Below are 12,024 nucleotides of genomic sequence, written 5' to 3'. Positions count from 1 at the left end.
AACGCAGGTTAACAAATTCCAAACCCTTCTGGCTTCATCCTGCAATAGGCACCTATTTAAGTAGGCTTCTCTTGTTTCTTTTCAACCCTTATGATTTTATAACGCAGATGTGAACAAATTTAGTAGGTACTGAAATTACGTTCCACCTGTCCAAGTGTTTGATTGCAATATTGCCTATCTTGAAAGCAACTTCAAAAAGATATCAATCAGAACCAAAAACATTGGACTCAATATATATATAAACTGATGATAGGGAAAAAATGGGAAACTTATACAATCCAGAAATTGTGGAAGCAGAAGAAAGAAAAAAAAAAAAAAAAAAGAGGGACAAAATATAACAAATATAATAAATTATATGACAAAAATTAAGATAAAAAGAAAAATAAGGTGAAATGAAAATAAAAATAAATAAATAAATGCATATTAACAATATAACTAAACGTATATATTGGAATAAATATATCAGCTTTCATTTAAATAATTATTTTCACCATATTAATATTTATAGTTTTATTGATGATTAATTTTCGTACTTGATTGGTAATATTTAAATTAATAATAATTCTGTTAAAATTTTTTTCAAAAATATAAATATCTTTTTTTATAAATAAAATACATTAATTCAAAAACACATTGACAAATTATTTGAACGTAAATTGTAAAGATTAATATTATATAAACTTGATGTTTTATCAGTGAAAGAAGTTCACACAATCACACAAACACCTATTTAGATTTTAGAATTATAATTATTTTACTTGTGTTTTAATATTTTTTTTCTTATCATTATTAGGTTAACATTAAATATAAGAATATTTACTAAATAAACCAACTTAAAAATACTTTACGAGATTTAATACCCCACAGCTACGCACACTTATTTGGATTTGAGAATTATAATTATTTTATTTTTATGTTTAAAGATTTTTTTATATATTTTAAACTAGACATTTTATATAATAACATCTACTACATATATCTCAACTTTAAAAATACTTGAAAGAAGAGATTTAATAAAAACTAAATATATAACTGATCAAACACATCATTTAACCAGTAAAACTTGAACTTGAGCTTTTTCGTTGTTGGATAGTTTCAATAAGTTATATATAAAGAGATTAATTTTTAGAAATGATAAAAGTTTATAATGTCAATTAATCCGAAATTAAGTTAAATAATATTTTAATTTTGTAAAGTAATTGTTTTTTTTTCCTCCTTCTTCCTGCTTTGTTTTTCTGCATACGATTTTTCAGGTAAATATAAAAATTATATTTATTTTTTTACTCTTTTCCCAATTTTTTAAAAAAACATAGATGTACTGAATACCTCATTTTCTCTAGTAGCTATTATTATGATTTAAGCTTGCTATTCACCATTAGCATTTACAGTATATAAATAATAATAATAATAATAATAATAATAATAATAATAATAATCTGCACTATTCCACGTATCAAAGGTTGCGTTCCAAAGAGAGTACTGTTTTATAAACATTTATACATCTATTATTAACGAATTATACGATTAAATTATTAAAAAAATTATAATGTGACTTTAAAAATAATTAATAAACTTAAACATGAAGAGTTGTAATTGAATTATCATGTCCTACTCGGTAGTAGGGATGACAACAGGGAGTAAGTACTCTTCATCACTCAACTTGTTTAATACATGTATCTATTTAATGGTTATACATGAAATTTTATATAATTATGAATATTTATAGGTATTCATATTGAATATTTAATAAAATGTGTAATTTTAAATAAAAAATGTAAGAGATAAAATAAAACAAAATATTAATAATTTAAATATATATATATATATATATTAAAAAATAATTTTGCAATATATTATACTAAAATTAAATAATTGACACACACACAAAGAAAATAATATATATATATATATAATGTAAAAATATATTAAATCAAATTACTTTATATTTAATTAAGAATATTTGTAATATTTTTAAATTACAATAACTTACATGTATGAATATCTTACGATCTGTTAATTATTTAAATAGGTATTCATTTAATTATTGGTTTAAAATCTAATTAAGCACATTTTATCTATAAATATATATGCATGTATAAGTTTTTTTTTTTTTTTTTTCATTCTCACGTAGTAGTCTACTAATAAGGTGAGACCCCACATCACCTCATAGCATCCAAAACCTAATTCAAGGGATTTCCTTTGCCAGCTAAAACTCATTCTCATACATAGTTGCATCAATAACGTAATTTCTCCGAATTTCGTTTAGTACTTTTGCAATAATTATTACTCCAGCACTGATTAATTTGTTCTTAAACAATTTACCCCACTTGTGTTCCAAACACTATATAAACCCCCATTCACTGCAAATAACTCCCATCCCCACAAACACTCTTCTCTTAAGCTCTGGTAGTTAACTTGTCATTATTTGAAGAAAACAAAAGACACTAGCTACTACTAGGGTTTAAGATGGGTTCCAAAACTTGCTCTTCCCTTGCTCTTTTCCTCACACTCAACCTCCTCTTCTTTGCCCTTGTCTCTTCTTGCGGGACCTGCCCTAGCCCAAAGCCTAGGCACAAGCCTAGCCCTTCAGGTGGCTCTGGTGGTTCTGGTGGCTCAGGTGGTTCCGGTGGCTCCGGTGGTTCAGGTGGTTCCGGTGGTTCAGGTGGTTCTGGTGGTTCAGGTGGCTCTGGTGGTTCAGGTGGCTCGGGTGGTTCTGGTACTTCATGCCCCCGTGATGCACTGAAACTAGGTGTATGTGCCAATGTGCTAAACGGGTTGCTGAACGTGACTTTGGGTCAACCACCAGTTACCCCTTGTTGCACCCTCCTCAACGGTCTCGTTGACCTTGAGGCTGCAGTGTGCCTCTGCACTGCTCTCAGAGCTAACATTTTGGGCATCAACCTCAACCTTCCCATCTCACTCAGTTTGCTTCTCAACGTTTGCTCAAGGCAAGTCCCACGTGGCTTCCAATGCGCCTAATCATATCATATGGCCTATGCACAACATATCATTATTGCTTCGTGTTTGCTAGTTGTGGCCTTTTATTTTCTTCTTCAAATTCCATTGATCAAAGGTGTGATTCTTGTACGTGCATGTATGGTTAACTTCTCGTTATTCTGTCGCTTTAGTGTTTGTTTTATCTGGCCAAAGTGTCGATTAAATAAATTCCCAATGCTTTCTCATGTAAAGCGAAGGGAATCAAAGATGATACATGTAAGTGTTATTTATTTTACCTTTAAATGATTAATGTTACAGATACTAGTTATTTTATTGATGCCTTTTCGTTTTGCGTTTTTGGTGAATGAGAGCATCGGCTGATCATGAAGTTAAATTACTTTGCGTTCTTTCTTCTGTCTCTTGTCTAACTGGCGGAAAACAAAATCAAGAAAAGAATAAAAGCTAAAGCGAGTACTGCAATGAGCCCGTGACTAATGTACTGTATCACTCCACGTGCATGCACTCAGTCGCGGAATATTAATAAAAAATTTGGGAGTGCCAAATTAATTATTTTATATATAAATTTAAAAAAAATTAATTAAAAAATAACAAAAATTTTTATTTTTTTTACTCAAAATAAACATGCATAATAATAAAATTCAAAAAAAATATTATCATTCATTAATTATAATAATCATAAAATAAATAAATAAATATATATATATATATATATAAAATATTTAAAAGAAAAGTTTGGAAGAGGCACGGCTCTCCTTATCTCTTAAAAGGTCCGCCACTACATGCACTATTAGTTCATTCAAGAAAAAAAAAACTCTAAATAGTTAGCTAATCCGAATCAAAATTATGAGTTTACTATCACCATCGGAGTGGAAAAAGACTATTATGTGCGATACAACTTTTTTCCCCGAATGGTTAGCGTAGTCTTATGTTTAAAATTAGAACTCAAGATCATCAATTGATTAAACCGAGACCAACGTCAGTTAATCCCCGTATTCATGGTAGAGTTACATTAACTTAGAAGCAATAATTCCTAGCTGAAGCAATAATTTTTTGATAACACTGTTTAACTATCACTACAAAAAAAATATATTATGTATAATAACATATACAAGAATATTAAGTACAATAACACATAAAAAATGTCATTATAAATAAGTGTGTACAAATTTTTTTTTGAGATATAATATACACTATTTTAGTATTATTTTTTAATAAAATTTAACAACATATATATTGCTTCAAAAAAAAATTATATATATATATATAGATATATATATATATATATTATGTGTCATTATAGTTAATACATATATACTTTTTAATAATATACCAAATATATTATATTTATAATGTAAGTAAAAGTAATTTTTAATTTTAAATATTGTGTCACTATAAAGTGTATGTTTCACAACAATCTCTTTTATAGTGTACAATGATTTATATAATTTGTTTTTCAAATGTAAGAGTATTGCATACCTGAAACCATTTGACACTTGGTATATGCATTTTTCTTTTGCTGGGTTTCCATTTAATGGTGTTTAAACGAACGTGCATACCATAACATTTGACACCAAAAATTTGTTGTTGCTCGATTGACATGTCGATTGAATTGAATACGTAGAGAAATATTAACGACATTTTTTTAACACTTCACGCTAATATTTTTTTATCGGTTAACATTAAAAATTTGATAAATTTTATCACTACATAAAAGAAAGACTTGTTAAATAAAATACGAATAGTAAAACAAAATTATTGTTTTACAACTGGCTTTTTAAATCAGTTACGATGTAGAATGTTTAGTGGTTACATTTTTGGAAATACTTTCAAAATATTCAGATCGGTTAATTAAAAATCATTGTAGAAGACCATGTATTACATCAGTTCATATGAGAATCAATGTAGTATTGCGACTAATTATATATTCACCGTTCTGCCAAACTTCTCAATATCGCACTCACGAATTCAAAAGAAGACTTTTCTCCCCCAAACTCTCTTTTTTTTTGGCTCCCGAACGTCTACTTCAGTGAATTGACTTTGCCACTATACGTACAAAACAAAGGCCATCATTGTTCTTTTTGCTCCCAAACTATCTTCTCTCCCTGTGTTGTCATTCTTCATACATAGGAGGTATAAATTAATATCTTATTCTCCCTTACTCTGCCATTGTTCTATTTTGTCTGTGCGCAACCATTGTTCCCTCTTGTTTCTCGCTCTCATTGTTCCCCTCCTTTTGCAGCTGTGTGCTCTTCAGCTCTTCGCTGTTAGACTTTATCATCATTCCCTTGTGTGTTTTTCTCAAGTACTTTCTTTGTATTAAGTAATAAGTTTTTTGGGTATATGTATCGATGAGTGTGTGTATATGTATGTATTAAGTAATAAGTTTTGTCTCAGCTAAATTTATAATTTGAAGCTGTTACTCTTAATTTGTTAATTATTGTTACTTTTTTTTTATTATCTTTTATTGACTCATTCTTTTTTCTTTTTATTTTAGTTATTTTTCAGCTCACTTTTCATTCTTAATGAGTATTTTTATTCTTTTTTCATGTAATATATATATATATATATATATATATATATTATATTTTTAAATAAATTGTCTCCATTATTAATACAAGATCCTAATCTCGTAAAAATAAATTAAAAATGTTTTATATATAAGTAAACAACATTTTTTTAGATGATGCTAAAAGTTCTTTTCGTCGTAGTCCGTTAGGGTCTGAGTAGTCAGTCACAACTATAACTTAGCCAATTAAAGCTTTAGGGCTTAGGGCTTGTTTATTACACAAGATAACGCTTGATAGGGTAACTAGTTAACTCTTGTCTTGTGTATGGAGTGCATAACAAAGAAAAAAAAACATAATTTGGTCATTTACTCTTTTCAGGGCACTTGTACTCTCTTTAAGACATGCACCATTTAGCAATGACACCCCCTACTGTAACCATTATTGCACCTCTTTTTTTTCTCTAGATTTGTTGCCCGTTTTTGTTACCCAGAAGCTTCCATCCTCTGATCATTAGACAAACATGGTTGTCGCAATCGTCATACTTGGAATACATTTTAGAGAGAGCAGGCAACTTCGAACTTCTACCACACATTTTATACCATGCATTTATTCATAATCATATCCAAAAATTCAATGGATCTATTATTTAATTATATATTGTTCCAAAAATGTTTAGGTGCAAGTTTTAGACTAAAACCCTCATCTCTAAATTATCCAGGAAATACGAGCAACAAACAACTGTTTGAGACTATCTCCGTTAAACACATGTTTTAGATCAACATTGCACATAATATGGCGTTTTTTTACTAGTGGGGTGACCACTCCGTGTGTATCATCAATTAATTTACATTTTCGTAAATAAAAATATTTGCTTAAAAAGATTCAAATAAAGTCTCGTTTAATATGTTTATATATGAATCAATTTATTTTATATATGTGTGTTTATACACTTTTTTTAATATATTTTTTATCAGAAAAATATAATATTATTAAGAACAAAGAAAAAAAGGTACAAGAGACATTCAATTCATACAACCTGTGTAACAGTGCAAGGAATTCAAACACAAAAGCATTTATCGTTTTTTCCCCATACAAATTGCTACAATCTAAAGTAAGCAATATACAAGCCGCAATTCAACACTCCCTAAATTGATATCGTTATTCGACAATACAGTAGAATTCTAATTAGGTTCGGACATTTAATAAGGCAATTAAGACTAATACTTAAAGTTCTGAAAATTTATAAGGCCTCCAAATTTTTTTAACAGTAGTATTATTGATATAAATTAATTTTAAAAAATTAATAATATTTGATATAAGACCCAATATTTTATAAGACGCATATTTTGCATTTTTTATATCTCTTATTTTTTTATTATTAAAATTACTTGAAAACGTTAAAGTCATAAAGTTTCAAGCACAAAAAATAAGAGATACACTTGTTCAATTATCTAAAACTAGTGAAGATCCTAAGATAGAGTGAAGCCATGTGTTTAGCGACTTATGAGATGGAGAATTTTATATTTTTATTAGGAATGAATATTTGGTATGATATATTTTTTACGGTTAATTCTAAACATATGTATATAGATGTTGCTATAGATCACTTAAGAGGTGTTATAACTTATTTAAAAAATTATAGGGAAAATGGTTTTGCATCTACATTAGAATCCACCAAAAAAATGACTATTGAAATGGATATAGAGTCTAAGTTCAATGAAAAACATAAGATTCATAGGAAAAAATATTTTGATGATATTGATAGTGATGAAATGACTCATTTTACTGAAGATTCTTTTTGTATTGATTATTTTTTGTATATATTACATCAATCTATTTCTTCTATATGAGAGTCGATTTGAACAATTTTTAGAATATGAAAACATGTTTGGTTTTTTATTTGATTCAAATAAATTTAAAACTTTAAGGGAAGAAGAATTGATTAAATATTGTATCAATCTTGAAAAGATTTTGATTTTTGAGGACCATTCTGATATTGATGGTCTTGATTTGTTTTCAGAATTAAAGTTATTGAAAGAAATTCTAACAAATGAAATTAACACACCATTAAAAATATTAAACTATATAAAAAGATCATGTTCTTTTCCAAATACATACATTGCTTATAGAATATTATTAACATTATATGTAATTATTGCGACTGTTGAAAGAATTTTTTCAAAATTAAAATTGATTAAATCATATTTAAGATCAACGTGCTACAAGATAGATTGAATGAGTTAACTATATTATATTTTGAGAGTGAGATGTTAGAATTACTTGTTTATAAAACTTTAATAAATAATTTTGAAGCTCAAAAAGCCAGAAAAATAACATAAAAATTATTAGGTTATATTAACACAGACCCTTGTCTTAATTTTTACCTAAGGCCTCGAATTTCCTAGATACAGCGCTGATTCTATCTACTATCATGGTCCCGTATATACCAATCATTTTTCATCCACCTTTACCCTAAAAAGCATGTGGATGATAGGGAAGCTCTTGGATTTGCAACCCATTAATTGAATGAGTAGTCTACCAAAAGTTGCGAGAGGATATGAGCTAAGATGAGAAGTGAAAAGTGTATTTTATTTTAGTTTTTCTCTATCAAAGATATTTTTATTAAAATATAACCATTTTTGTACCTCTGGATACACCACATGTTAGTGCATCATACAACTTTCCATCTTTGTTTTTTCACTCCACATACCAAACTATATGGAGTTTGATCAAAATGTAGAGTATGATCATTAGACAAAACTATAAGCATCCCAAACCAATATATAAAAGTATTCTTTTCAAAGCCAATTTACTTCATGACAAGAGAAAAAAATGTGTGACACTAACTCTAATTTTAAGCGACAAAAGAGACAAGAATTATCCACTAAATCTAGTAGAACCCCCTTATAATTAAGTTTTCAAGAATTGATAATCTAATACAAATGATCCTTATACTCAAATTGTTGCCTTAGGTGGACCTTTGATTTTCCAAAACTATGAGAAAATAACATTTTTTGATCCCCAAATTTCATGGTGTATAGAGCTTTATCATCACTGATAGTAAAACCCCATGTGGATATCCATCCAGCCACATCCAATTGTCCTTTTTCCCTTTATGCATTTTTACATTTGATTAAAGTTGTTGAAATACAGCCAGTTCCCATTGAAATCAATTTCTTCTCCATTTAAATTCTCAAACCCAACTTTCATCCATCTAACTTCTCGTGTTTACTATTAGTTCATATTGTTGTTATGTATCAAGAAAAACCAAAGGTGACTCGTCTTACCTAAACTTTCTTCCCCTACCCAATTATTTAACTAAAATCTTGTTTGGCATCCCTCCCCCAATATTTATTCTCTCATCTTATTAAACCAATTCAATTGGTTATCCTCACTACAAACCTTTCTCAAATCCCTCCACCAAATAGAAAATGATAGTTAGGTGTTAACGTTTGACCCATTAAGATTACAATCAATATCATATTTAGGTTTCAAAACCTTTGCCTAAAGATTGTCCCTCTCATGGAACAAGTTCCATTTCCATTTAACCAATTAATAAAGCTTCATTGAATGTGATGATCTCTTTAATGCCCAAACCCTTGTGATTCCTAGGGTGACAAATGTTTTTCCAGCTCACTTACACAATTTTTCTTTTCCCTTCTATCGAACTCCATAAAAAACTACTTTGGGTGCTCTTAATCATTTTCACCACTCCTTGTGGTAGTTTGAAAAAGATAAATAAAAAATGGATAGGGATGATTAGACAAAGAGGCGAGCTTCTTCACGAGCTTATGTATAATTGGCCTCCGGAGTCACCTCCCACCTTGAGTTGGCACCAATTTGAATACTAAGATATAAGAAAGGCAGTGAGAGCAATCTATAATTCAACAATTGTACATATTTTTGTAACATATTTCTTTCCACACTAATTGCACCTAATATGCTTTTTAAAGAAATTATATAACTTTCAACCTTGAAACCAATTTGAAATACCTTAGAATACTTTTGATTAAAATGGAATTACTCAAATTCACCAACCCCATAAAAATTGTATCATCCGCATACTGCATCAAACTTACATCCACCCGGTTCCTTCCAATTGGGAAACCACTAAACAAATTTTTTTTTTTTCTGTTTCCCCCATCAAACTACTAAGATCTTTAGCCACAATAGTGAGCAGAAAAGGAGCAAGAGGATCACCTTGCATGATTCCTTTTTGAAGTTTGAATTCTTTTGTGGGATTTCCATTTACAAGTATAAACACATAGCTTGTGACCAAGCACTCCTTTATCTAGTGAACCTATTTTTCGGAAAATCCCAACCTTTCCAACATTTATAATAGAAAATTCTAGGAGACAAAGTTGTACGCCTTTTCAAAATCAACTTTGAAAAAAAAAAACATTTTCTCTTTTTTCCTTTCGGCCTCATCTATTGTTAATTTCATTGGCTACCATCACATTATACAAAAGGTTCCTTCTTCTCGAGAAGGCAATTTGCCTTTGATCAATAACCCTTTATAATACCTTTTTTAACCTCTTTAATTGCTAAGATTTTTGCAAAAGATTTATACATGCAGCCCACAACTGAGATTGGTCTATAATCCCTAAATGAACATAGATCATCAACTTTTGGGATTAGAGTAATGAGCGAGGAATTAACACCTATTGGTTGCTTGCTGTTTGAATGAAATTCAACTGGAAAGCATTTGATGTCTTCTTTCAAAATGCTCTAAAAGGACTTGATAAATTTAAAATTAAATCTATCTAGCTCAGGAGATTCAGAATTGCCACAATCCCATATAACTTCCTTAATTTCATCTTCCTCAAAAACAATTGTTAAAAAATATTGTCCTCTTTTGAAATTTGCTTGAAATATGTGTCCCTTATAATTTTAGATGTTCTCAATGCTCCTCCTTGCATCTATTTTTTTAAAAAAAACTCCTTCACTTCCTCTTTTATTTGAGATAGCTCTTCCACCCAAGAGTCATCTATATTCAAACCCCTTAAAGAATTTTTGGTCGTCCTCCAATTAACCAACACATGAAAATATTTAGTGTTGTTGTCATCTTCTCATGATTAAGATAATCTAGATTTTTGTCTCCAAATAGATTCATTGTGCTCTAAAGCCCTCCAAAATTTCTTATGTAATTCCTTTCTCAAAATATATCTTACCCTCATTCAAATCTTCTACCTCTTCTTTTTTTCTTTTTTTTTTTTCTTCCAACCTGTTCATTTCAAATTTGATCTTTAATATAGATATTATGACAAAACTTCAACAAAAATAATTATTTTGATTTTAAAAGGAGATTAACTTATTTACTCTAATAATAAATTAGTATTTTTAAGCTTAGCTTCTCAATCTTGTAGGAAAAAAAAAACTTTCGTTACTAATAACATATCCTTTACAAGAGCAATTAATTGGACTATTGTATATATATTCAATATCCAGTATTTAAGTATTTCTGGTTATGATTGATTTCTTTTTTGCATTTGCTTTAAAGATAGGCAATATATGCAGTCAATCTCTTGAACTACTGTAATCAGGAACGTGGACAGATGGAACGCTAATTTCAGCATGCACCTACGGCAACACTGCTTTTTTGTTCTAAACAATTTGTTTGCATATGCGTCATAAAATCTTAAAGGTTGAAAAAGAAACCAGAGAAGCCTACTAAGGACTTAGGAGCCTAGCTAGCTAGCGTAGAAATCTGCACACTAAGACTAGAAGGCTCTGTAATTAATTTGTTGCTCAGCGTTTCAACAGATGCAGCTTAATTTGATCTCCTAAGCCATTACCGGATAAATAAATTAATAATTATATATTGGCTCGAAGTTTTCTTAACGATAAACCCTATTCAGATATAGCGAGGGACCGCGACTGCTAATTACTATTAAAAGCCAATTGATGAGTTCCACACGTTGGGGCCATTGCGTGGTCACATGGAAGTTGTTGTATACTAAGCCTTTTAATTTATAATGATATAATAGCAATCATTCTATGATATGAAGCATTTACAGATCAGAGAGTCACGGGTTCCGTTTAACCGAAGTGCGCCCCACTGTAAGCTCGCAGACATCTGGGTGAAGATTTCAATGACAAATGGTTACGAATAATATGAAGGGCTGGCTATTTTCTTTTATATATACAAGAGGCGTATAAATACAAGAAAACATTATAGAACTTACATTGGCGGGGTTGGTAGCAGTGGCCGGTGATGCTGATGCTACGTACTTAAGTGAACTGTAAAAATGAGTCTTTCAATGTGTATTTGGATTTGTGCCCAGTTGAAATTGAAGGTAATAAATACTTACTTTTGCCGTGAATTCTCAAGAATTTTAGTATCTATTAATTTGTTTTGTTGCATAAAAAGTCATGTTCAACCAAGGACGGAGCCAAGGGGGACCTACGGGTGCCACGGCCCCCCAACAATTTTAATTTTTTTTTATATACATATATATTACTATATGGCACCCCCTATTTTTAATATAAACTCATATGTATAATTAAATGAATAACCCAAATTTATTTTTTTATTCAACTTTTGGACTTCTGGTACGGC

The 12,024-nt window shown here is 29.6% G+C and overlaps 1 protein-coding gene across 1 annotated transcript; it reads left to right on the top strand.

Moving 5' to 3' along the window:
* The first annotated feature begins 2,362 nt into the window (after positions 1–2,362).
* LOC109789960 (14 kDa proline-rich protein DC2.15) lies at positions 2,363–3,270 on the top strand. The gene has a single exon (XM_020349033.3). It carries the CDS (start codon positions 2,467–2,469, stop codon positions 2,977–2,979), a length of 513 nt encoding a protein of 170 aa, XP_020204622.1. The 5' UTR covers positions 2,363–2,466; the 3' UTR covers positions 2,980–3,270.
* The last annotated feature ends 8,754 nt before the right edge of the window (positions 3,271–12,024 follow it).

The sequence above is a fragment of the Cajanus cajan genome, chromosome 5 (assembly GCF_000230855.2).
Source record: "Cajanus cajan strain Asha chromosome 5, NIPB_CcT2T_4, whole genome shotgun sequence".
Lineage (NCBI taxonomy): Eukaryota > Viridiplantae > Streptophyta > Magnoliopsida > Fabales > Fabaceae > Cajanus > Cajanus cajan.
Note: the sequence above shows the minus strand (reverse complement) of the source record. Positions and strands in the feature narration are given on the sequence as shown.